Source organism: Helianthus annuus, chromosome 1, assembly GCF_002127325.2.
Source record: "Helianthus annuus cultivar XRQ/B chromosome 1, HanXRQr2.0-SUNRISE, whole genome shotgun sequence".
NCBI classification, from domain to species: domain Eukaryota; kingdom Viridiplantae; phylum Streptophyta; class Magnoliopsida; order Asterales; family Asteraceae; genus Helianthus; species Helianthus annuus.
In genome coordinates, this window is record NC_035433.2 from 146,894,877 (window position 1) to 146,922,419 (window position 27,543).

The 27,543-nt window shown below is 37.7% G+C and overlaps 4 protein-coding genes across 5 annotated transcripts; 1 reads left to right on the forward strand and 3 right to left on the reverse strand.

Annotated features, from left to right (window-relative positions):
* Positions 1-1,952: 1,952 nt before the first annotated feature.
* Positions 1,953-4,363, reverse strand: LOC110883639. The gene is made up of 3 exons (XM_022131357.2): positions 3,001-4,363; positions 2,855-2,904; positions 1,953-2,664 (listed from the first exon to the last, which is right to left on the reverse strand). The coding sequence occupies exons 1-3, from the start codon at positions 3,120-3,122 to the stop codon at positions 2,114-2,116; spliced, it is 723 nt and encodes a 240-aa protein (XP_021987049.1). The 5' UTR covers positions 3,123-4,363; the 3' UTR covers positions 1,953-2,113.
* A 437-nt stretch (positions 4,364-4,800) lies between these two features.
* On the reverse strand, positions 4,801-6,607 carry LOC110883626 (60S ribosomal protein L29-1). Its single transcript, XM_022131349.2, has 3 exons — positions 6,472-6,607; positions 6,236-6,347; positions 4,801-5,011 (listed from the first exon to the last, which is right to left on the reverse strand). The coding sequence occupies exons 2-3, from the start codon at positions 6,335-6,337 to the stop codon at positions 4,931-4,933; spliced, it is 183 nt and encodes a 60-aa protein (XP_021987041.1). The 5' UTR covers positions 6,338-6,347; positions 6,472-6,607; the 3' UTR covers positions 4,801-4,930.
* Positions 6,608-9,162: 2,555 nt separating this feature from the next.
* On the reverse strand, positions 9,163-20,807 carry LOC110883618 (calmodulin-binding transcription activator 6). 2 transcript variants are annotated; one of them, XM_022131343.2, is made up of 13 exons: positions 20,551-20,807; positions 19,156-19,281; positions 17,753-17,868; positions 16,919-17,007; positions 16,778-16,823; positions 16,575-16,683; positions 15,710-15,820; positions 15,574-15,632; positions 14,376-14,714; positions 12,891-13,588; positions 11,522-12,086; positions 10,438-10,746; positions 9,163-9,585 (listed from the first exon to the last, which is right to left on the reverse strand). In XM_022131343.2, exons 1-13 carry the CDS (start codon positions 20,606-20,608, stop codon positions 9,538-9,540), a joined length of 2,673 nt encoding a protein of 890 aa, XP_021987035.1. In that variant the 5' UTR covers positions 20,609-20,807; the 3' UTR covers positions 9,163-9,537. The 2 variants fall into 2 exon arrangements, with proteins under 2 accessions (XP_021987035.1, XP_035832062.1); XM_035976169.1 differs by lacking the exon at positions 9,163-9,585 and adding an exon at positions 9,641-10,020 and having other exon boundaries at positions 10,346-10,746; positions 20,551-20,804.
* Positions 20,808-23,129: 2,322 nt separating this feature from the next.
* On the forward strand, positions 23,130-27,058 carry LOC118491714. The gene is made up of 3 exons (XM_035989744.1): positions 23,130-23,167; positions 25,951-26,696; positions 26,767-27,058. The coding sequence occupies exons 1-3, from the start codon at positions 23,130-23,132 to the stop codon at positions 26,982-26,984; spliced, it is 1,002 nt and encodes a 333-aa protein (XP_035845637.1). The 3' UTR covers positions 26,985-27,058.
* The last annotated feature ends 485 nt before the right edge of the window (positions 27,059-27,543 follow it).

Sequence of the window (27,543 nt, forward strand, 5' to 3'; positions counted from 1 at the left end):
ATCAAAGATGTAATCTAGATCTTCATCATCCTCATCCTGACCCACCTTATCAGTTCTATCTTTCCTATTCTTAGCCTTTACACTTTTCCTATGAAATGACTTTACACGTTTGATAGTCTCTACACCTTCTACCTTTTCACCCTCACCTGCACTACCTTCACAGGATCCTTCATAACTACCATCAACACTCTCACTTTCACTTTCACTATCTTCATCCTGCTGATCACTACCCTCATAACATCCCTCATCACTAAGTTCTACGTATTCAGGTTCCTTTTCAACATCCTTTTTTGAAAACATGCTAACATGTTGAATATACACATCTAGCCCTTTGTGTTTTTTTTCAACATAGCTAATCATTCTCAATACATCACTATCAGTGCCTAGAGGCCTTAAACCTAAAATTAAATCTTCCCCTGGAACCCTAAAATGGTAAACCACAACATCCTCTTCTGAATAACCAAATGCTAACAACATATCATTCATCACTATCAATGAAAAGATATCAGAATTCACACTATCAACGTAGTCTACCTTACCCCCGCCGTATTCAAAATCATCTTCGTCAGTGAAATCACCACCATGGTGCACTTTCAGGGTGAATAACTCGGGATGATTTGCTGTGGAATAAGAAAAAAACTTTCAATTAGAAACAGGGGTTTTGAAATCTAGTTTATCAACAACAAATACGTACCGTATTTTACTTCTGGATCAAAATTGACACCTTCTTTTCGAACACAGCAGCTAAAATCATCCCCATCGTCGTCCATCGGAATCGTCTTGGCAAGAATGCAGATCGTCGGCGATGATTTTGGGAGAGGGGAAGATGATCTGAGAAAAGGGTTGAAGATGATGTAATTGGGAACGAGAATGATAAGGGGTATTTATTATGGGGGTTTTTTAATTAAGAAATTGGTTTAATGAAAATTAAATGGACAAAACTACCCTTGTAGATAAAGACAAAAAAGGGATGTTGGAACAGTAAAAAATGAGAGTTTTTGAGTTTTGGACTAAAATGGCAACAAAATGCAAACCACAGGGACTCAGATTTAAAAAGTTTGAGATTTGGACTAAAATGGCAAAACTGCCCAAACCATAGGGACCAAAATGGCAATTTACTCTTTTTTTTACATTAGGGGTAAAATGGTAAACTTACATGGATTTAACTTAGAAGTTAAAACCCTTAAGTTGAGAATGATGAAAGCAAATAATGTCATTCGGGACCACATCTATAAAAAAACTAAGTTTTGGGATAAATACGTAATTTACCCAAATTACATGAACCATCTATAATTGACTCTATATTATCTTTGCTAGAAAACAATATGCATCAAATAGTGGCGAAGCTTGAGATTTCCGACCGGGTGGGCAGAAGTCATTGGACCTAAAAATTTCTCTAAAATCGCGGGGTTAAAAACGTATACACCCAAAAAATTTTATACGAAAACTACATACTCTCCACTACTGAGCGAAAAGTTCGGGGGGGGGGGGGGGGGAGGGGGGGGGCGACCGCCCCCTCCCGCCCTACTTAAGTTGCGCCCATGGCATCAAACACACACAATGATCCCAAATAATACTATCATTGATAGCATAGTAAACACAATAATAACCATAACATTAAATAGAGAATCTATACAAGATTCAAAAGTCACATGAAAATGAAAATACAGAAGTAAAGATAGCAAAAACTCAAAAACACTAAAGATTTTACAACCACAAAACATCTAGGTGGTGTTTGCTCTTGAAGAGGTAAAAGGTCTGCAGTCCGCGGACCACACCTGCAGGCATCTGCAGAAGAAGAGGTGGACCAAAGGTCTGCAGTCTGCAAGGAGAAGAGGGTTTGTTTTGTTTATTCTGCAAAAGATCTTCAAAACACACACAAACACATTTTACACACACTAACCCCTCTTGTTCTCTCTCTCTCTCTGCATCACCACCTCACCACCACCATCTGCCTCACCACCGTCACAACCACCACCGTCACAACCATCTGCCGTAGCACCACTGCCATCACAGATCTGGGGGTTCGTTCGATCTGCTATAGCACCACCGTCGTTCGATTTGGGGGTTCGTTCGATTTGGGGGTTCCACCACCGCCATAGCACCACCGCCATCACAGATCTCTCTCTCTTCTTTCCCTCTCTCTCCTGCCGCTCCCTCTCTCTCTCTTGATTCTGTGGTGGGTTTTGACATGTTGGGAGTTGATTTGTGTTGAAGAGAGAGAGAGATGATTCTGCTGAAGAGAGAGAGAGATGATGGGTGTCGGAGGTTGATTCTGCTGAAGAGAGAGATAGAGAGATGGGTGGCAGAGGAGGTGGTGGTGGCAGAGGAGGTGGTGGCGGCGGAGGAGGTGGTGTCGGAGGTGGAGGTGGTGGTGGCAGAGGGAGAAGAGGAGAAGAGGTTGGAAGATGTTGGAAGAGGATGAAACATGTCTGCGTGGTGAAGAGGTCTCGCAGACCTTTTTTAATGAAAGGTCTGCGAGAAAACAAACAAGCTGCAACATCCAAACGTCTGCGCGCGTCTGCGCGGCGCAGACATAAGTGGCCAGAAGTGCTTCTGGCCAAAAAACAAACACCACCCTACTCTTCTTTAGCAGATTCACTTCACCACTCTGCTTGTTGCTCTTTGTTGCATCCTTTGGTTTCTCAAGAACTTGGGATCCATCTGCATCAAAAACATAATTTTAATTAAAGAAAACATCAAACACCATTACATTACATCCACACTAGGATTGAAACAAATTAGAAGATGAGCAATCATAAATGCTGCAAATTCATCACCAATTACTGAAGCAAGATTAAAATTCGGAGACTGAAGAATGATAAAAAATAAAAATAAAATCATAGTTGCTTACCGGAGATAGTACTAAAATGTAGATTTCGCTGCACATTGCAACGATTGTTCCTGCGTAAAATAAAATGTCAGTTAATACAATAACGATATGGATAAAAAAGTGCTTAAAAGGAAAATAAATATATAAAAGATCTATATATTCGGTACCATATGTGTGAGCAGCCTGCAGCCTCTTGAAAGCTAAGAGCAAGTTCATTTGAATCCTCAAGATCCCTCCATGCAATTATTGTCTGAATAATGGAACATAATATTCTCATAAAAAAAAACATTTTAACGTGAACTATAAAACAATTTAACGGTGCTAAACGATTTATCTGAATTCAAAAGATGCCTTCTTGCTTCCGATATATATCGTCTGAGCAAACACAAGAAGTGGTTCATTGTCGTCTTCATCAAATGAATAACGAACAAGCTCAAATATTCAGACCCTTGTTGTATACAGAGAGAAATATTCAAATATATTTAGAAAATCAATATTTTACAACTTATCACCAAAAAAGTTCTCAACAGATCAATAAATCGACTCAACCCATGTTCCGCGCCAAAATCTTAACCAAGTCACCCACGTTTGCACCCATCGTGAACCCCTTGTTATCTTCGGGGAGTTGGTGACCTTACCGGAACCACCACCAGACCATTCCAATATTACTACAAATTTATCCCAATCGTTTAATAGAACTCTGTATCAAATAACATGTTAGAACAAACAAATTACATGTACTTCAAATTGATAAAATCCAAAAACTGTAGAATAAAACTTAAATAATCCAATGAAATGAAAAATGAATTTTGAAGCCTTTGCTGTGCTATTTGTGGGATTTTACTGGGTATGATTGATTGATAGATTACTGCACAAATAAAAATAAATACCAATAACTCAGTCACGAGCATCCCTGTTGGGAGATAAAAAAATAAGTCGATCACAACCAAAAAAACAACCACACTACCGTTTGCCATAAAACACACTACGGCAGAGGATAGAGCGGCTGCCAATGCAACCGTATTCCGAGGTTTGTTTTACATCAATCAACTTATATCTTCGTTCTGATCTAAAGCCCTTATGCATTAGTTTGAAAATTTCGAAAAAAAAAAACTTGATGATTTTTAACAGAGGTGCGATGAGAAGTTTTTTTAAAGGCGGAACTACCAACAGAGATTTTGAAAGGTGAAACTATTATAGGCCAACTACCAAAAGATGCCACTATTAAAATCCAATTTCCCTAGATGTTATCAAGTAATCAAAAGAGTTAATTATTGTTTTCGCCCCCCTGTGTTTTGTCAAAAATCACTATTTCAGTCCATTAGTTAAAAAATTACAATTTCAGTCCCTGTTGTTTCACTTTCGTAACCATTTCAGTCCCTGTGGTTTCACTTTCGTAACCATTTAAGTCCCTATGGTTTTACTTTCATAACCATATCAATCCATTATTCTATTAAGTACAAGGACTGAAATGGTTACGAGGTGGAATGAAATGGTTACAAAAGTGAAACCACAGGGACTGAAATCACATGTTTTAAACTAATAGACTGAAATAGTAATTTTTGACAAACCACATGGACGAAAACAGTAATTAACTCTAATAAAAAAATAAACGAGTTAATTACTGTTTTCGTCCCTGTGGTTTGTCAAAAATCACTATTTCAGTCCATTAGTTTAAAAATTGCGATTTCAGTCCTTGTCGTTTCACTTTCGTAACCATTTCAGTCCCTGTGGTTTCACTTTCGTAACCATTTCAATCCATTATTCTGTTAAGTACAGGGACTGAAATGGTTACGAGGTGGACTGAAATGGTTACGAAAGTGAAACCATAGGGACTAAAATCACAATTTTTAAACTAATGGACTGAAATAGTGATTTTTGACAAACCACAGGGACGAAAACAGTAATTAACTCTAATAAAAAAATAAACTGATATCAAGCAGTATCATCATTGATAAGCGATAGCATAGTAAAAAAGAAATAATAACCATAACATCAAAATATAGAATCTAACAAGATTCAAAAGTCACAATGAAAATATAGTAGTTCAGATTAATAAAGTTCAAACACAAAGACAATAATAAAACCCTAAAACATCTATTCCTCTTGAGCAGAATCACCAGTCTGCTTGTTGTGCTTCCTTGCATACCTCTGGTTCCTCAAGAACTTGGGGTCCATCTGCATCAAAAAAAAAAAAACACAAATTTAATAAATATAACATCAAACACAACTGCATACACCCTTGAATTGAAAACAGATACACAATCTAAAACAACCTCAAAATTATCAAATTGTAACAAAACAGATAACAGAATTCACCCATTACAATATTAAAACAAGCAGAAAATAGCATTCACCAGCATCATATCATAACAAAATAACAAATAGACAAACAATCTCAAATATCCTCCATATTAGGGTTATTGGATTTTATTACCCCTAACTATCGGCTATTTGTCGCTGCCACCCCCAACTATCACTTTGACGCCCGTCCCCCTCAACTTAACACTTAGTGTGTTCTGTCACCACGTCGTTAACGGATCACTAACTTTTGATCTTGGTACTATACTTTCGGGGGTGTCATGTATAGTAACAAGATCAAAAGTTAGTGATTAGTTAACGACGTGGTGACAGGACACACTAAGTGTTAAGTTGGAGGTGACAGGCGTCAAAGCGATAGTTGGGGGTCATAAAATCCAATAACTCTCCAAATTATGAGAACATAACCTTGGTTTAAAAAAGCGGGAAGCGCACAAAAGCGACGATGTCTAAAACCTAGGCGCAAAGCGTAAAAGCGGTAAGCTTTTCGTACACAAGGCGCAAAGTGATTATATAAATAATTTTATATACCCCATAGGTTTTTAGCATCCCCTACCTTTGATTTTAGCTAAAATTAAGCTTTAAATATGATTTAAAAGGAAAAAACAGAAATGTACAGCATAAAAAGCCTATTTTACCACACTCAGCTGCACAGAAACACCCCATGTACAAAAGGCGCGGGCCTCACCTGCGTCTCAGGTCAAATTTTAGGCTAAAAGGCGCGCCTCACCTGCGACTTTTGTACACCCTGAGCCTTATGTCACACAAAGCCATTTGGTTTGCGCCTTAGGTCGCCGTAACACAAAGATAAACAAAATTCAGACATTATCATATCAAAACAAGCAGATAAATTGACAAATAATAGATCAAAACCTAAAATCACTATAAAAAAATCTTGAAAATAATCATTAAAATTCGCTAATTAAATCGGTTGAATCAATTAACTTTTCATCTAAATCTCAGAAAACTATTTCAATTTAGAAAGATTGCACAAAATAACCACCAATTACAGGCAACCAAAACCCTAACTAAAAAAACCCAAATTAGAAAAAATTGCAAATAAAAAAAAGAAAAAACACATACGCCTTTGGTGGAAGTGTGACGGTGCTTCCTTGGCTTCTTGATGCCGTTCCTGTGAGCCTTGTAAGACTGGTTATGTGCGGTGTGGTTCTTCGATTTCGCCATTTCTCACGCACTAGTTTCACCAAAAATTAAAACAAATTAACACACATACAAATCGATTGATAATACTCAACTTATGTACAGATCAGAAGCTGGAACCAGGGTTTTAGATTGAGAAAAAATGGTGAGAGTGATACCTGTTTGGCTGCTGCTGCTGGTGGAGAAAGAGATTAGGGTTTTTATGGTGGACAGAAAGAAGGAAATGGGTCGTTGTCTCTATTTAAAAACCCTAAATTGCAAATGGACCTCTTAAATTGGGCTCGGCCCAATACTTCACTAGTATCCATTTACCCACCAGTCACCACAAAGGATTGATGGATAATGAAAGTAGAGGTGGACATATTGGGTATTTTAAATTTTTAATAACCGGTTTGGTTATGAAACTGATTTTGGTTTTCTCGTTTCAAGGGTTGGAACTGATATAATCGGTTTAGATTTGGTTCTCGTTATTTGATCAAAAAACCATACCCTATGAGCCTGGTTCTGGATAAGGTTCGGTTCCGATTCTTAAGAAATTGAGTATTAAAATACCATATTTTCGGGTTTTTCTATTCCATATTTTCAGGTTTTTTAATACTCTGTTGCGTTTTTATTACTCTATTTTCTCATCTTTTTTTTTCTATTGTCATTAAATATGCATTGTATAATGTATAAAAATTAAAATAGATGCACTAACATAAATTTAAAAGATAAATATGAATCATGTATCGGGTATAGCCGGGTATAGTCGGTTCTGGTTCTGGTTCTTGTTAGGTTTCGGGTATTTATCAGGTATGATCGGTTCCGGTTCTAGATGTTGAGATCAAAAAGCATACCCTACGGGTAGGGTTGGTTTCGGTTTTGGGTATAGAATACCCGGGTATTAAAAAAACCAATTCCGAGTTTTTTTTACCGGGTCCAGTTCTGAGTACGTTCAATGGTCAATTTGTTGTCGGTTTGACCTACGCATATAAAATCCCATTTAGAAGTATAATTAAAAGATGTTCTGGTTCAACTTCCATTCCACGAAACGTTTTATGTATGTTTTATAAAGTCTATGAACGGGTGTTATTGATAGTGAAGGGCTCAAAAATGCCATCTAGCCGAACTATGTTATACGAGCCGTATAGAAATTTCAACACCAAAAATTGTTGTCGCCTGCATTGCCATCAATCAAACTTCAAATCCACCAAACTTATCAACATTTTGTAAAAAAATAGTATGTATACAAACCTTGGGTCTCATGTTAAAGTCACAAACAACATGTTTGTGTGTGTATGGTGATGTGTTTTATGTAAAGTTGAGAGAGATGAGAGTTATTGTGCTGGTGGTAGTGGCCATACCGATGGTCTTTGGAAGTATTGGTTTGGTGATATGTGATTGTTATAAGTTAAAATAGACATCGGTCGTGGTGGTTCTCGGTTGAAGACTAACCACCACGACTTCCAAATTAAAAAACCATAGTATGTTAAAAGTGGCGATAGGGACCGTATACTACAAGGGTTGTACGTGGTCGAGTTGGATGCATAGACCATAAGGGTGAATAACGGGATCACCAAGATGGTTTCATTCCAATCACATGGTTTGTATGTAATCATAGCCATATGAGATTCCGTGGTTGATTAATAAACTGAGATCATATGGGTGTTTGTGATTAATTAATAAATTAAGATTACATGTGTTCATGATTATGACCGCGTGGTTAAATAATCAAGTAAATGGTCACAAGCATGTGGTCAGATAAATAAATGGATCACAATAACAGCATGTGATCAGATAAAGTAAATGGTCACAAGGGTAGTATGTGATCAGATCACAAATGTAACGTGTGATCAAATGGACCACAAGGGTACTATGTGGCCATATGAAATAAACGAGTTACATGGGTGAATAACTTTAATCCAAATGATGATATTAATTTTGAAATGTTAATTCTTGCATGGTTGACATACATGCAAGAATACATATGTGTATATGTGTGTAAAAATGGGACTAAAGTGCTTCCATTTGGTGTCACTCACTTAGGGATGGCTAATGATACTAATTGCACTTTCAGATAAAAAGCCACTTTTGTAGGGTTAAACATAAATCAAGTATAAAGAATCTAACTTTTGTAGGCATTAACACAATAAGATTTTTCTTTTTAACGGCAAGGAAGGACGTGTCAACCACCGTGACACCGAGCGTTGTGGCCAAGGTCGACTACTCGACCGCCGCCAGCCCCTTGGCTCTCCCAGATGCGCGAAAACCCGACCTCCACCCGCCCGAAGACACGAAGTGGAATAATCGGTAAAACATCGCCTCTCATCCAAGTCGAACCGGCGCCATCCGTATTTGCCCTTCACCTGGATGCCGCGGAAAATAATGTGACCTTCACCTAGATGCCGCAGAAAATAATGCGCCCTTCACCTGGATGCCGCAAAAAATAATGGGGAGAGCAGGAATCGAACCTGGGTCACAAGGTTCACCAAGTCTTTCCCCCAACCACCTAATATTCGATTTCGAAGCCACACACCTAAGTATAAAAAATATAGATGTTAACACAATAACTTCCTATTCGGTTTAGTTAAAACTTTTTTTAAAGGTAAATTTCTTTAGTCCTGTCATGTGTGAAACTTGAACCTAATACCTCCGCCTAGGTGTTCCTAATGGCTACATTTGCCAATGTGGCCACCTACCCCATTGGTGATTTAGTTAAACTTGTGGAGAATTTTTAAAAATACACCTTTTTTTAGTACAAATATATATTCATAAACCATCCAAAATACACATCTTAAAACACATTTAACACAATAACTTCCATTCATCAACTCAAAACATCAATGTAAACAATTTGTAGCCAGAACTCATGAGGATCAACCATTAAATATTTCTACTTCCAATTATGGATGTTTGATATTCAGTTACATAAACTACTCTTAAACAAGAAATTAAACGAAACAAACCAAACAACCCTCGTGTTCATAAAATATCGCCACAGATTAAAACCACAATACGATACTTCTAGCAGTCAAACTCCTCATTTGCATCAGAACCAGCCCGAAACGGGCGTTTGACCCAAAGGGAGACTACCGTCGATAATTATTCATTAGTTCTCACTTACCATCTAACTGGAAAGCAATCTGTCTCATAAAACTATAGACAAGATACCTTCATAATATATTCATTTACAGGATGTGAGAAAAAGTCAAATACGAACACACACGGTCAAACAGCCTCGCATTCTATTTTTCCATGTCAGTTGCAGGGTCAAGGCTCTCATTATACTCGAGCTGCAACAATAAAAAAAAAAACAAAATGGTAACAGAAGCATTGAGGTCTATGCTAGTCAATATCGCTACGGTGGCAATTTCGACCCATTTGCCTATAAATGGGTCGATTTGGGTTGTGTGTTATCTTTTATGCCGGTTAAGTAAACAGACTAGGGGCGGGATCGGTGCAGTACCGGTACCGAATTTGAACAAAATTGGGTACTAAATACCGTACCAAATATATTGGTACCGTACCCAAATATATTGGTACGGTACACATATTTTGGTATCGTACCTGCTTTGGTACCACTTTATTTATTTATTTATTTTTTTAGCACTCGTACGGGTACCAAATAAGTACAATCGATACGGTACGGGTACCAAATAGGTAATTTATTTACAACTTTGAAAACTGATATTTTTTCTAAACTATATTTAAAAATAAGAGTTAATTGCCTGGATGGTCCCTGTGGTTTCACGGTTTTTCACATTTAGTCCTCACCTTTTGGAAATAGCAAGTATGCTCCCTATGGTTTGTCATTTTGTTACTCGGATAGTCCCCTGACATTTACTCAGGGGACTATCCGGGTAACAAAATGACAAACCATAGGGAGCATACCTGCTATTTCCAAACTAACTGACATCTACTTAGGGGACTATCTGAGTAACAAAAAAACAAACCATAGGGAGCATACCTGCTATTTTCAAAAGGTGGGGACTAAACGTGAAAAAATGTGAAACCACAGGGACCATCCGGGCAATTAACTCTAAAAATAATTACGAAAATTCAAATCGGACATCAAAAAAACACCCATCATCAACCTGCCCATTTAGCGTCATCAAATGCTTATAATAAAGATAGATTATACATACCGATGCTTGGATATGTTCTAGCTTCATTTTACTATAATCTTCTTGAGCTCGTTTTGATCTAAACATGGCTTGCACGCGAACAACCGATCTCTCTACACGTTCTTCAGCTTGTTTCCGGCTCGCATGAAAAAACCCTTCTTCGCCATTATCTTCTTGGTTTTCGTCTTTTTCATCACTTTTATTATCCACTTGAAGACCTCGCAAACCTTTTCGTTTCAACCGCCAACGAAGAATCGCTTTTTCAACCACTCCCACAGACCATAATATCTTGGTGTATTGTCTTCTGACTTGGTGACCTCGGAAAATCGCCTGAATTAAAGAAAATACAAAAAATGTCACCGAATAATCCGTTTGAAGTTCGCAATAACCAGTTTCTAATGTTTGGATAAATATGCTATTTTGTCCCATCAACCTATTTTGGCCCCCCAACTTTGGCATTAACCAAGTTTAGCCTCTCACTTTTAATAATGACATGTTTAGCCCCTCAACTTTGGTATGGACATGTTTAGCCCATTAACTAAAACAGCGTTAGCCCCTCGATTTTAACGATAAACAACTTTAGCCCCTCAACTTTATTAATGGCATGTTTAGCCCCTCAACTTTGGTAATGACATGTTTAGCCCCTTAACTGTTAAAAGCTTTAGTCCCTCGACTTTAACAATATACAACTTTAGCCCCTAAACTTTAATAGTGACATGTTTAGCCCCTCAACTTTGGTAATGCCATGTTTAGCCCCTTAACTACATCAAACAACTTTAGCCTCTCTACTTTGATAATGACATGTTTAGCCCCTAAACTAACACAACTTTAGCCCCTCAACTTTAATAATAAACAATTTTAGCCCCTAAATTTTAATAATGACATGTTTAGTCCCTCAACTTTAATAATGACATGTTTAGTCCCTCAACTTTAATAATGACATGTTTAGCCCCTTAGCTAAAACATTAAACAACTTTAACTCTCGCGCTTTGCTTATTTTTATCTATGTTTCGAACCCGCTGCGGAGCGCACTAGTTTACATGTAAACAAGTTTATCAAATGGAGATGTAAAAACAGTTAAAAAAAAAAGAGAGAGAGAACTTACTTGAATTTTAATGGCGTGACGACGTTTATTCAAGAAATCTTTTCTTATTTTCCAAGTACGAAACCGGTATTGTATACGTACAGCAGCCGCCATTAGTTTTTTCGTTTCATGGTTCCTAAACGCATGTTGAATTTTCATAGCCGCTATAATACACCGTGCTTCATCTTCAGTATTAGAATATTCAACTTCTTTTGACCTAAGTTTAAATGATTGTTCCCTAAATGCAGCCTGTATACGGGCTGCGGCATCAGCAGCCGTTCGATAAGCCGCCAGTGTGTCCTTCAAATACTGTTCCTCCTCGGTCACTTGATTCAGCGGGAGCATAGGGGCATTATCGTCATTTGTAGGGACTGTGCTTTGCAACGAGCCGCTAACGTTCCCAGCTAAAGTCATGGCCTCGAAATGTGACACGAGTGCCTTTTCAGCAAGATAAGCGGCTAAACCTTCGAAACCGCTCTTCGATGCAAGGTCAGCAGGGGTGCATCCGCTCGGGTTTTCTGATGTGGGATCGGTTACGAGATTCGGGTTGGCCCCTGCTGATAGAAGAGACGCAACCATCCTTTGCCTGAATAGAGAAAATTTAGTTGCTCCACAAATAAAGTGATATGAGGGACCATTTAAATGTGAATTATAAATCTGGTTATCGGATTATTGCGACTTGCAGTCTAAATAATTAGATTTTAATAAAGTAAAGTACACGAATGGTCCCTGTGGTTAACCAAAATTTTAGATTTAGTCCTTAGCTTTCTAAAGTACACGGATGGTCCCTGTGGTTTGCACTTTGTAACGCATTTAGTCCCCAGCTAACAAATCTAAAGGTTTCAGTAGGTCCAAGTTAAGGACTAAATGCGTTACAAAGTGCAAACCACAGGGACCATCCATGTACTTATAGGCAAAGTTGGGGACTGAATACGTTAAAAAATGCAAACTACAGGGACCATTCGTGTACTTTTGGAAAGCTAGAGATCAAAACCAAAATTTTGCTAACCCACAGGGACCATCGATGTACTTTTGGAAAAAAAAGCTAGGGACTAAATGCGTTACAAAATGCAAACCAAGGGGAAAATCCGTGTACTTTGGAAAGCTAGGGATCAAGTCATCAAACCCTAAGTGTTGGTAACTGATGTACTTTTGGAAAAAAGTTGGGAACTAAATGCGTTACAAAATGCAAACCACAGGGACCATCCGTGTACTTTCGAAAGCTAGGGATCAAATCCAAAATTTTGGTAACCTATAGGGCCTCCATCCGTGTACTTTACTCGTTTTTCTATGTTACTTTCCTTTTTTACAAGAAAATTTCTAAAAGGGTACACCTAACACCAATAACACGACTTTATTATTATTTATTACTCTAGTTAAAGAAACGTACCTCCCGTAGTGTGCAGCCCAGTGAAGTGCGGTCCATCCGAATTTGTCACGAAAATCCAACGATAGGCCCGACCAAGAATACGGGTAGATGGCCCAATTATAATCCAAAACCGCACACAAATGAATTACACCTTGCCCTTCATCATCACGATCAACAATCTTAGAACCCTCCAACACTCTTTCCAACAGCCATTCCAGCAATCTATTTTGCAAAGTGAGCTCAAATAAACTATTTTTAGCTCGTTGAAACGGTATTCCTTTTTCCTTAATCGAATTTACTAAATAATCCCAACTATCGACAATATGGCGTGTTTTTTGCGCAAATGTTATTGCTTCCTTTTGGGTTTTTTGCGATATTTTACTAGATAAAATGTTAAGGGTTTTAGAAGTAGAGAAAAGCAAATGAGCTAGTCTCATTTTATTTTGAAGTTCTTGCCAGTCGGGCTTTTCGTCTAAAACGGGAATTGACGTAGTTGTAGGTGGGGCCCGGAATTCGAACACCATTTGTTGACTGATCGGTTTGTGGCCATCTAAACTGAGAAAAAGATTTACGATTCCTGGGGTTTGTGGAGTGATCATACACCGAAACACGCCTGTTTGGATAATTTCTGCTGGTACGCAAACATCGCCGCAAACGCAAAATAGGTTTGAGTTTGTTAGGTGTGTACGTTCTTCTTTGAAAACACCGACCACTATGATCTGCAGAAAGAACACTGATGTCAATATTGAACAATGTTTAAACTTTAAAGAGAAAATTTGTATAAAAAAGTAACCAATTTTAGTCAAGTTTCTATTTGCTTTAAATAATTTTGGGGTTTTTTTATTAATTTGACAGAATACTCGTGTACTTTCACTTCTGTCTAGTTACAGTCATTTGAATTATTAAAAATGGTTTCTTTTTCCCGCTTGGATCATTATACGGTATTTAAGGGATGACCTAAACGTAAAAAAAAAAACTTTTACAACTCCACATAATGACCCAAATGGTACAGAAAGCCCATATGTAAAAAAGAAATATGTACAATGACAAAGTATATTGGTAATTTATGCCCAAAAAAATTAATTTTTTTAAATAACATTTTTTTTCTAGCCTAAAAAGTCGGTTATGAAAATAGAAATTTGACCAAACCTAGTTAGCCTTTTTATGCAATTAGCCCATTCTGTAACTGGTAAGCATAAATAAAAGGAAGAGTAAATTGTCATTTTCGTCCCTGAGGTTTGCCCACTTTTGCGACTTTCGTCCAAAGATTAGTTTTTTCCACATCTGGGTCCTCGTGGTTTCAAAATCTTGCCATTTTGTCCCTAAGGTTTGGCAATTTGTTGCGACTTTCGTCCCTCAAGGTTTGGCCCTCAGGGACGAAAATGACAAGATTTTGAAACCACGAGAACCCAGATGCGGAAAAACAAACCTTTGGATGAAAGTCGCAAAAGTAGCCAAACCTTGGGGACAAAAATGGCAATTCACTATAAAGGAAAAAAATACCACCTTTGTTTCTTCAGTTGATAGAGCCCACGAAGGCGAGACTTCAGTTATGTTGAAAATTTGTGATTCATGGTGATTGCCATTTACTGTTCCGACTGACGATTGACCAAGAAACAACTGTTCGGGAGTCAAAAACGGGTCATCAATCGATCCAGGAGAATCGGCTATAATGTAATTCATCCATCTTCCAAAACTTTCCTGAGCTGGCAATCCATCTTTTCGCATCACGTCTAACGCACCAAGTCCGACGCTTGCAATATGATTACCTTCTCGGACTGTTTCATGATGAAGGGTCGGTGAAAAATATTCCGTAGTTAACTTGTTCCCCAAGGAAGAGTTGCTCTGTAAAGACGCACCATTGACAATTAAGAACAGCGGTGACAAATTCAACCCGTTTACATATGAATGGATCGGTTCAGGTTATAAGTCATGTGTACGGATCAAATACAAATGGGTCTTAACATACAAAATGGCCATAACATGAGAAGTGAAGGGAGCTTTTCTTTTCTTTTTTCTTTTTTTTTTTTTTATTTTTTTCCATCTACTTAAGTATGCTGTTTAATTGCAAAACGTAAAAAATTAATTAAAAAAATCGTGAATTTACACTAGTATAGTAATTATGTAATTTTTGTTTACTCTACTCTACTAGTGTAAAATCATGAATTTGTTTTAGATTTTGGGACTAAAATACGTGCTTAATAAAATGAAAAAAAAAATCAAAAAAATAACTCCTTCATTTCTCACGTTAAGCCAATTTGTATGTTAAAACCCCATTTGTACAATAACCTTACTCTATTAGTCAAACGAGTAAGGATTTTTTTTCTTTTTCAATAGCTTAAAAGGAAAGAGGTCAAACAAGTTGAACCAGTCAATCATATCGAAAGTCACCCATAAGTATATTTTTAATGCGAGTAAAATGCCATTTTCGTCCCTAAGGTTTTGTCAGCTTTGCGACTTTCGTCCAAAGGTTTGTTTTTCCGCATTTCATGGATGGAGTTAACGAGCCAGATGAAAATGGCAAGATTTCAAACCTTTTGGATCCAGATGCTAAAAAACAAACCTTTGGACGAAAGTCGCAAAACTGGCCAAACCTCAGGGACACAAATGACATTTTACTCTTTTAATGCAATAAACCGATGGACTTATATAATATAAAGATAAAGAAAAAGCAATGCAAACGGCCAAGTGATGCACTACGTACATTATCTACGGATCCATTTAACCCATATTGGTCAGGTTGATCAAAATGTACAACATTTTCTGCATAAAATAAATGAGCACATGTAAATAACATGATTGTTGTCATTGAAAAAGAAAAATTGTAAATAAAAAACTACCTCCAGATATAATCAACTTGTTGGAATCATTTGGAATCCCAAGCTCATCCCATTCAAGTGTGTTGATTTCATGAATTTTCATCTCATGGTTTATTACCGTCTCATTAGGCTCTGTTGAATAACGTAAATAGAAAGAACAAAAAAAGAAAGCATTTAGCCTCCTTTGTTAAGGATTACACATTTACTGAACACACACACACACACAGATATATATATATATACACTATATATATAGGGTTAGGATCATGTGAGAATCACTAGGGTAATGGAGAACCTTGTGAACAATTCTGGACCATACATTTTTCTAAACAAAAATGCAAAAAAATATAAATAAATAAAAGCAAAAAAATGCATTTTTGGGAAAAATCGCAGCTTTTTCTGTCAGGGTAATTTATATATATTTATATATATATATACACATATGTGTATATTATGAATCTTTAACTATACATATATGTATATACGTGTTTAAAATTAAAGCATAAGTATTGTACATCTATGTTTAATAATATAAATACAAAAGTTTTTTCGGATCAAACCAACCCGCTCCAATTTGGTCCACACAAACAATTGTCCGTTTTAACTGAAAAGTTTTCAAAAAATCTGTAATGGTGACACTTAAAATATTTACTGAACTTTTTTTACCAAATAAGATGTTGCAAACTTGCAATTCATACTAGACATCCAAGAAACAAATATTTGCAATTTTATTGGAAGGAGAGAAATCAGAGAATAATAAAATTACTGGAAGAATTACGCGCTAGAAACCGATATCCCCTATTCTACTCTTTAACTGAATATCTGAAATATTGTTTTATGTATAGTAATTAAATATTCTTCATATTACCCGATAAAACTTACACACCAGTAAAGTACACCTGATCAACCCCGTCAAATTCTTCAGACAGATTAGACGATGTATGTGGGTCCGAACTTGAGTTGGAATCAACAACCATCCTGGGAGAACCTTGTGCCTACATGATACGTAACGTATAGGCGCGTAAGATACATAATATATATGTGTGTGTAAAAACAAATCATAATTTTGAATATAACCTCCATACCAACCTCTTGAGTGTCACGATAATGAACAAGTACAATATGTTCCAATTTCCTGTGACATGATGAAATTAAACACAAACGGGAATTGTTATTACAAGTAGAAGAAACATTTTGAGAATATTTATGATATAGTTGGTTGTTACATACTTGTCAAGAAGCCAGTAACATCGACGAACAAAGGTTATCCGGTCTTCACCATGTGCATAATATACATGAATCCTTTCATTGTTACCAACCTGTTTCAACAGCATTTGAAGCTTACTTAAAAAATAACGAAAATAAGGCTTTGTTCGGTTATTGAAAACCGTATGGTTTCATTTTTTTTTTTTTCGGTTTCCGTTTTAGCAACGGTTCCGTTTTTACGGTTTTTGGAACAAAATTACGTAAGATAAAAAAATTAAAAGTATAATCCAAGATTTAATAATCTTTCTTAGATGTTTACATTTAAGTTATTATGTTTAAGCTTTTTAATTAATATCGTTCACATAAACCTAACTTCTAATCTATTTTTATGTTTTTTCAAAGTTTTTATTAAGACATTTTCTTTTATAGTACTTTGAAAATCATTTAATTTTTATGTTAAATTTTGTTATTTCGTGCAGCAGTGGATAAATTATTTCAAAGATAAATAGACATGTTAATGTTTTTATTATAAATAGTTAACATTCAACAACAAAACTAATAATTCCTAAATCAATATATAACAAACATTAAAAAATGATTTTTTTAGTTTATTTGGTTCGGTCCGGTTTTTTTTTTTTTTTTTTTTTTGGTTTTCATAAAATGCAAAACCGTAACCGAACCGTAAATTTCAGTTCAGTTTTTTATGCGGTTCGGGTTTTTTCGGTTCGGTACTCTAAATGTGACTCATAAAACAACTATGTCAGATGATCTATATATACAAAATTTAGCAACGTATTAAAGTAGATGGGAAGAATACATACAAAAGAACCCAAAGTTGACACTTTTTAACAAGCTCACCTTCAAGTGTTCATGAGCTTCTTTTACAGTTTTTCCATCTTTTTTCTTTTTCCAGTTGTGGCCATCCTTTCGGAAGTTTCTGAGCATCTTCCGGTCAAAAAGGACAATTGTGCCACCTACATTGAAGAAGAAAAAGATTAGATAGCATACATATATAACAACAATAGCATATATTATAACAGAGGGGCATTCAATACTGAACCAATTTTAAGTCGAGTACTGCAAGATAATCACAAGTAGGGGTGCTAAACGGGTTGTGTCCGTGGATTGGCGGGTACAACGCAACGCAACGCGACCCAAACCCAAAATTTTTTGACGAACCCGACCTGAACCCAAAAACTGTGTCACATATGAACCCGAACACAACCCGAATATTCGTTCAACCCAAATGTTTTATTTTGCAAATTAATATATTAAAATTTATATTATACTAAAATATAATACAATTACATTTTAATTATAATTTTTTAGGTCAATTTCTCTTTTTAAGTTATAATTATAGGATAAAATACCCACCCAATTTAAATTATGACATAAAACATATTGTGACAATATAAAACAAAATACAAATGGGTTAAACGGGTCAATCCGCTAACCTGCCTGGATTGACACGAACCGGACCCATTTAGTTAAACGGGTTCGTGGGTTCAACCTAAAACTGACCAAAAACCGTTTAGACTAAACCCAAGCCCGCAAACTTCGTGTTCGTGTCGTGTCAGAAAATCACACCCCTAATCACAAGCTTGATTTTTAAAAAGCGCGCCTGAGGCGTGCTTAAGCGCGAGGCGCAACAAGGCGGACACTCTGGGGCTTTTTCGCTCAGCGCCTAGAGTAATTACAAAAAGCGCCAAAAAAGCGCGCTTTTTGGGGATTTTTCTGGGCTTTTTTGGCCTGAGGTGCGCGCCTCTTGTACCCAAGGCGTTTTTATGCATCTAACAGTTGTACCCTGGGTTTTTTGGCTTGTACATGCAGCTAAAATCATATAAAAACCATACTTATAGCTATATTTTGGGTATGGAAAGCTAAAAACATATGGGATATATAGAAAAGTATATATAATTAGCTTGCGCCTCGGGTACGAAAAGCCCACCGCTTTTGCGCTTTGTGCTTCGCGCTTCGGTTTTAGACCTCGTCGCTTTTGTGCGCCTCCCGCTTTTTAAAACCAAGATCACAAGTACCTATTGCATTAAATGTAATACAGAAGGCGGTTATGTAACTGCATAACCACCTATCTTTCTCTCTCTAACTACATATGATCAGAACTAGTAAACTATGTACAACTGCTTATCGTGGTTCTCATGGTTTCCTACTTAAAACTGGTTATGTGTTGAATGTGCCCCTATGCTGAGAACAGAAATAGTAAATACGAAATTAGATATGAGATGTGTGTTTTTTATAATTACTTGATGGCAGATTAACAGGCTTCACACAGATGTTGAAATACTTATGGTTACAAAGTACTGCATGAATCTCGTTTGGCCTAAGCCATCTTGTTTTTGCTTCCTCCATCATGTTACGCATATCCAGATCTGTCAAATTAAGACAAAATAAATAAACTTTGTATATCAGTAGTATACCACAATTAGGGTTCCAAATTATAAGTAACAATTACCAAAGGGAAAAACAGAAAATTTTGTATTTAGCGGTATCTTTTAAGATGAAATGTAATCTAATACGTGTACCATGAACTTCTAATGCAGCTTTGTGAATTGTAACTCATTATTCATCCACTAAACATTTCATTGTTTTAAGTTGATTTTTTTACAGCAAACCGTTGTTCTATATAGGCAAAACTATTAATCAAGTAACCTCTAGGCACAAAATATGGTTCCAAAATTCACAGAATAAAAATAAAAAACAATTTAAAAAGAATATATGGTCAACTAGCTTCTTAAGAGCATTTTCATCCGAGACTCTATCGCTATCTATATAATTAATAATTTAACTAAAAAACACCTTTTTTCTAAACTTTGTTTATTTTTTAAAAACATCACACATCCGACATCCGACTCTCCATCTCTATCTTACTAACAAACAGTTCTTTTATAGTTTTTTTTTTCAGTTATATACACTCACAATAATATATGGATTGATGAATAGTAAGGCTCTAGATATAATAGTCACTTTAGTTTTCTATAAAGCTTTCTCTATTACAAACGCTCCAATGTAGTGAGTTTTAGTTGTTTTCGTTACTTTCTCTTTGTTTACCTCTTAATGAGGCTCTTAGTTCAGACCTCTTACTGGTTAAGCACTTAATGGTTCAGACTGTTTGTTTTATGAGCAGATGTCTGAATGGTTCAGACATTTGCCTCTGAATGGTTAAGATATATACAAAGTCTGAATGGTAAAGACCTCTAATCTGAATTGGTCAGACATTTGCCTCAGAACGGTTAAGCATTATACAGGCTCTTAATGGTTCAGACCTCTTACTGGTTCAGCAATTATTGGTTCAGACCTCTTACTCAGCACTTAACCATTCAGATGTTGCCAAACAGCCCCTAAGAAAGTACGATTTAGAGGCTCCAATTACAAGTATGAACAACTAATCAACCTACAACAACCACCAATATTTCATTAAACTTACCATTTTGCCCTCTATAAACAACAAACACCAACAATAATCAAACTATTACCACAATTCTCACAATCTGTTACCAAAAGTAGTAAAAGTAAGCACAAACAGTAATTTCAACAGCACAAAACTACAAACACAAACTCAATTCCAATTCCAATTCAAAAACCTAAACACATAAACAACAAAATTTCAAAATAAAAAATCAAACAAACTGTCAATATACCTTCCATCGTTTTGAATCCATGGATCTCCGAACCAACGAGTGCTGCTGGTTGCTCCATATCGGAACAAAAACCCTAATTCAGTCACAATGACTAAAATCGAGTCAAAATTGAGTCAAAATTGCGGTCAAACGGCGAATTACACCGTGCAGCAGGTGATCGATGACTGCGATTGCGATTGAGGATGAGGATCTTGCAGATCAGAAGGTGAAATGAAGCAAAATAAGAGTTGAAATCGGAAGACGATAGAAGAAGAAAACCAGATTGAAATATTTTCTGCGTATATATAGGCCAGGGTTTTGAGTAAATAATAGGGGTAACTTTGTAAAATAGTAACCAAGTTTTAAAAGTGTTCTAATTAGGTCACTCAAGTTTCAAAAGTGTTCTAATCAGGTCACTCAACATTCATTCTTCATTAAAATTAAGGGTCTTTTCATGAATTTCATAGGTAACCGTGGTGATGTGGATTTTTGTTTCTTTTTTCTCTTTTATTTGATGCTAACATCGAGTGATGACGTGAATTGTAACTTGTTTTTTTAATTTTTAATGTAATTAAATGGTTTTCATTTTTAATAAATATAATTTCATATATTAAAATAATTCGACACCAGCATCTTATGCTCCATTTTTTTCTTGACACATGGAAAAAAGGACATGGCTCGATTTGAATGTTAAGTTATCTAACTGGGACAAAAACAACACCAGTGACCTAATTAGAACACTTTTGAAACTTGGTTACTATTCTGTGAAATATTCCCTAAATAATATTGAAAATAATGCGTTATGCAGTCACACTACTATTTATTGTCAAAAATCATATGTCACACGACTTTTTTTTCTAAAGGCATACTTTTCTAAAGTATTTGGATCCTCTAAATCGTACTTTTATTATAAAATATGGCAAAAGATCAAATACAAATAATCTTAACATACTAAACATACAAATTGAAGGAAAACCCAAAAAGACAAGGTGTCATTTTTGTAATTACCACCAACTATCAAAGTTACAACCAAAAATACCTAAAAAAACACAAATTTTTTTTAACATTTTTTATTAAAAAATCGCTACATTTCGTTAGCAAAAAAAAAAAAAAAATTTTTTTTTTTTTTTGCTGCTACTAAAAGTATCGATTTTTTAATAAAAAATGTTAAAAAAATAAAATAAAATAATTTGTGTGTTTTTTTTTATTTTTTTAGGTTTTTTTGGGGGGTTTAGTTTTTAGCATTTTAGCTTGGGTGGGGGGGGGGTTAGGTTTTTTTTAAGTTTTTGGGGGTTGGGGGGGGTAGGTTTTTTTTAGGTTTTTGGGGGGTGGGGGGGGGGTTAGGTTTTTTTTGGGGGTGGGGGGAGTGGTTAGGTTTTTTTAGGTATATTTGTAGAGTAACTTTGATAGTTATTGATAATTACAAAAATGCCACCTTGTCTTTTTGAGTTTTCCTTCAATTTGTATGTTTAGTATGTTAAGATTATTTGTACAAGAACTTTACCCTATAAAATATACAGAGGCAATTTAATAAAATAATTTTAAAACTTGCTATATTAATTGCTCAATGAGAAAATAAGTTGTTGTAAATAAGATTGGGTGGAGTTGGAGTGATCGGAGAATTTTTTAACTTTTTGATGTAACTTTTTTGTACGGCTACAGCCTGTTTGTGTGTTTCGAGTTTGTTTTCTCTTTGTGTGCATGTGGTGTTTAGTACCTTGCTAGTTTCTAATAAAATGGTGTTTTTGTTGGTTGTTAAAAAAAAGATAGAGATAAAGATGAAGACTTAGATGTGAGATGCTATAAAAAAATCAAATTTAAAAAAATATATATTTTTAGTTAAATTATATAGAGGAAGATAGAGATTCTGGTGAGAATGCTCTTATGCATCTATTACGGGGGTCAGATATATTTACATTCCTTGCTTTCAAATTTCACACCTTTGTCAAACGACTTTTTTAGCTTGAAATAAACTGTCGTTTAAGGTATTTTATGTCAAATCATAGATCCTGAATTCTAAATGGTTATTTCCACGTTGTTAACGTTCGTTTAAGATTAGAAATTTCGGTGTATGTATAGTATAGCTCTTATTAATATACTGTTTTATAATTATAATAATACTTTTTTAAAAGTGTGAAATGAAAAATTTTGTTACTATAAAGTAAGATCTTGTATGGAATAAACAATATTATATAAGAGTAATTATTATCATGATTTTTTCCTTTTTTTCTCAAAATTTATACGTGATAAAAAGAATAAATAAAATACTCGAGTTTCTCCTTTCCAAAAGGCATACGTGTAAAAAAGAAAATGGGAACGAGTATTTTATATGAATTGGGTACAACTTTTTGCATGTTTTAATTGTTTTTTATGCATCATTTTGTGTTGTTTAAATCTGTATTTATTTTGTTGGGATGGTTGTTGTTGTTGTTGTTTACAATGATCCAAATAAGATAGCTTTGTAAAAACCTACAAAATATTAAGGGTGTAAATTCTCACGATATACGAATCTGATATAAAATTCCAAGGTTTATCTAGTCGAAATTGGTTCATCAGTTTCATGTTGTTGGCGGTAATTCCCGACTCATCACAAGTCGGTGATGGGAAAGGGTGAAAAAGGACTTCAAGTCACAAGTCGGTAAACTTGAGGGATCAATGTTGACAAGTTGGTCATAGTTGATTAAGTTTCCTAATTATCTTACAATTATATTTGGTAATGTCTTAGCCACCAAGTTAGGGTTTGATGAAACAATGGTTAACCGGGCAGGGTTAACACACTGGTCTTGTCAAGAAGGGTTAATCCCTTCCTCTCGGAGATCGCTGGCTGGGTCACCGGTGGATGATCTCCTGCACAAGGAAACAAGCCGTGACTCGTAACAAGGAGGATGGGGTGGGGGGTGCTCCTTGTTACCACTCTCCGGCGTGAGAATCAGTAGTTTGCTTGGGAAGCAAAGCAAGATTATAGTAGTAGTTAGAGAGTTGTGAAGAGATACCTCAAACCTGGTTTGGGGTCGGTATTTATAGCCGAGGAGTGAAGGAGGAGATTGATGGATGGGCTGACGACGAGCTGCACCGTTGCAGGTGTGTCAGTCTCGCCGGCCGTGGGGGTTACGCCACGTCAGCCCATTGCTTTAATAGCTCTGACAGGGGACTGTCGCCGGCGCCACTTGCCTCGTGGTGTCAGCCACTTGCCTGGCGTGTCAGTCCACTTGTTGGATATGCAGGGTGCGGTGCGAGCCGCATCGCTGCATGCGGTAACGTCTGAAGTTACCGCGTCTCCTACTTGTGATCAAGAAATACGCGAGATGCGGTGTTGGCCGCATCATCGTATGTGGAGACTATTTGCTCGCTTCCCTTGTCGTGACGAAAATGGCCATATGATGCGGTGCCAGCCGCATCGATATGTTCATCTTCTTTCGTACTTGGGTCAAGCTATTCATCTTCGAACCGAATGGGTTCGAAGGATGTGACCGCATGGGTGCGGTTTGCTTACTGGTAGGGGTTTGTTTGATGCGGGTAATGGTCGTTTTGGGACCATACCCCTTCAAGTCCCCCCAGTCTAGTGTTGCTCCCTTGTGCAAGTTGCACGTGGGAGGAGTACTGGACTTATGGTGTAGGAAGGTAGTGTGGCAGTCTGGAGAAAATTTTAGGCCAGATCAACCTGGTGATCTGGTAAAAAATCCGGCTATGCCTCTTCCGTACCGGTGACGGGGTTTCGCTTGATGCGAAATTCTCAGCCGGTGCATGTCGTCAGGTGGGTTGCCACCTGTTGTTGTGTTGAAGGCCTGTTAGGGACCTTCATCGTAATGCTGCACAAACTTCGAACCAACCTCTTGGATGGTGGTTCGAAGGTTTGCACATGTTTCGAACCTCTTGGAGGTGGTTTCTTCTTCGAACCATTTGCCAGAATGGTGCACGAAGAAGAAAAGAAAAACTTGTAAACCAACCTTTGCGGTCAGGTTTGAAGGTTTTGGATGTTGTGTTAGAACTTTGCTCAAGTTCTATGTTCAGCATCCTATGATGAGATGACCATCCCTTTTTTGTTGGGTGTTCGTGTTCATCTTGATAGCTCTCAAGTAACCGTACGTTCTTTGCGGTTACTTCGTTGCGTCATTGTTGGCCGTGTTTGGTCGAACAATGTGGATCTAGACTATGGGTAAATAAACATGGTCATAGGCAAGGGGATGCCCATCGTTGTTTATTCCATGCGATCCATTGGTAGGTAAACAAAGTCCTAAGCAGACTTGTTACCGCGGTCCGTTGGCAGGTAAACAAAGTCATAGGCAGACTTGTTACCGCTGTTCGGACACTTGCTGCTTGATAAGTGCTTGTTTAGAGCACGTATCTGCGTTCTTTCTGGAGCCACTTACCTTCACGCTCCAATACCGAGTTTACAACGAGGTAGCCTCGTTCGGTGATGTGGAGTGAGTTTTGCTCTTCCGTAGCAACCACTCTGCGGAAGCTATGGTTATGTCTGTAGCTCTTTATGGGTGTCTGCGATGTTGCAGTCCCATATTCGCTCAAAGTGTGCTTGTTGCACGGATGTAACTCTTGAAGGTTCAGGAGTCAGGGCTGCTGATGTGCGGGCGCGTAGATTCCGTTCCTTCTTTCTTCTGAAGAAGTTGTTCATGCACCCTCTGTGGTTGTGAACCGGACAGGAGGGATTTGAAGCTTGAAGAAAAGGAGGGCAATGCGCTTTGCCTGTTCCTGAGATGCGGTTCAGTCCAAAGAACAACACTGGTTCTGAGCATCTGACACATCTGAATGGGTTCATGTGTGTCACTTCCGCATATTTCACGTGTGTTCGTGAGTGATGCGGAAAAGGTAATATATCCCTTTATAGCATAGATAGATATATTTCTACCTATTTTTTAGGGTATATAAAAAAACGACATGCGGTATGGGTTATGGTGCGGTAAACCAGAAAAACCGCATGCCGCTTATGTTTTTTGGATAATGTTGTCGCTTTTTCTTGCCTACGTGGCTTGATCGCACGTGTGAGTTGGTAGAAGTTGGTGAGTCGTTTCTGCATGTGCTGAAATGAAAGGACATTTGCACTGCCCGAGGCATTAAATGCACTGTAGCAGGGAGTGTAAACGTCTTCTTTGTCAGGCGCGTGGGCGGCCACGCGCGCGTGATAACCGTCAGCTAAAACGGCGCTCGACACGTGTTGTTGCAAGATACGCTCTTTTTGAACGTGATGATTTGCTTTCTCCCTCCGCATTAATTGCGATGGGTATATAAGGGGATAACCGTTTGTGGTTTCCTCTCACTTTGTCGAAAATTCAAAAAATTTGCCGTTTGAGAGAAAGTTGTCATCTGTTTTCTCCGACGATTTTTTCTGAAATTCCGGTGAGGTTTCTAGTGTTTCTGTTCACCATCTTCTGTCTCTTTGATATTTTTGATGGCTGAACCATCTAGTCCACACAATGTGGAGGGTGAAACCCCTGAACAGCCGATAGTGGCTGAGGAAGAAGACGAGGATGATGATGTGAATGTTCCCGGTGGTGGGTTACCGGTGTTGAAGTGGACAAAAGGTAGTTTTAAAACCCTGATGGCCACTGTTCAGATGGCCAAAGACTGGAATGCTACTTTCCCACAAGTGGGGGACACCGGTGCCAATGCTCCGGCCGGTTATATAACCTTGTGGGCGGATTTTTTCACCCACGGTAACCTTAGGTTGCCGGTGACGGTGTTTGTGGCGGAGGTATTGGAGTATTATCACCTCCATATCTCCCAGCTTAGTCCTTTCGGAATGTTCCGAATTCGGAATTTTGAGTACACATTCCGTGCCCATGGCCTGCCCATTTCAGTGGAGAATTTCCGGCGTTTCTACCAGTTGACGGTGAACACCGGTTTTTTCTCGTTCACTCAAAGGCATGGGAGTCTGAAGTTGATGACACCCCCTAAGGGTGTGACAGGCTGGAAGAAGAGGTTCTTCTACGTGAAAGCCTGTGCGGTCTATGCTAACATGTCTTTCAGGAACGTCGATGTTGGAGTTTCCGATGAAGATATTCCTGTTGCTTCCGCAAAGACCGCGGACTGGTTCTCTAGGCTGCGGCCTATTGAACTCAAGAAGTTGGATAATGACCAACTATGGATATTGCGGATGATGCTCTCTAGACCGGATAGGAAGGAAAGACCCGTGTTGCGGGAACAGGGTGGTGGTAAGTTCGTTACCCTTTGTTATTTTCCTTATTTTCTAAGCCTTTGTGATAACCTGCATGCATGTATCAGCGGATGCGGTTGGCTTGTGGAGGATGTTTGAGCCTGATTTCAAGGGCCAGGTTGAACTGATCGCGGTTGAGCTGAAGAAAGGTTTCAACCTTGAAATTCTGAAGAACTTCCGCGTACCATCAAAAGCGGTGCTGGAAGCCCCGGTTCCGGGGGACGCAAGAGGTACGTCTTACGTGGCATTAGTTTTTTCAGTTTATCTTTTTGACTGGTTCTGTTGATTGTGTGAATCCAGGTGTCCTTGCGGATTTGGGGAAGTTTGAGAAACGCGTCCCCAAAAAGACTGTGGAGAAGAAAACGGTAAAAAAGACTGTGCGGGGTCGTGGTAAGGGGAGTGTTGAAGGCTCAGCTGCCCCTTCTTCCGTTTTCGAAGCCGCAGGTACCTATCAATCTTGTTCTCGGGGATATACCGATTACGTCGTAGTATCTGACACCCTTGAGGGTTTGGGTGTTATAGGTAGTGGTGCGGCCGCGGGTGGAACTGGTGTGGTTCCCCCCGTTGTTGGAGAGAAAAGGGGGCCAGAGCAGAAAGCTGCTGGTGGTGGTGAACCGAAGAGGCGGAGACTGCCGACCAGGAGAGTTGCTCCGGTGCAGAAGAAACCTGCAGTTGCTGCTGGTAAGTATATCCCTTTTCTTTGTTTTGTATGTACCATGGGTGGTAATACTCATTGAATACTCTTTGGATTGCAGAATCCCGAGATGCGGGGTATTCTTTTGTTGACATTCCTGCGTCTCCTCCGCACACCGCTGCCGCGGGTGCGGGTGTATTAAAGGAGAAGG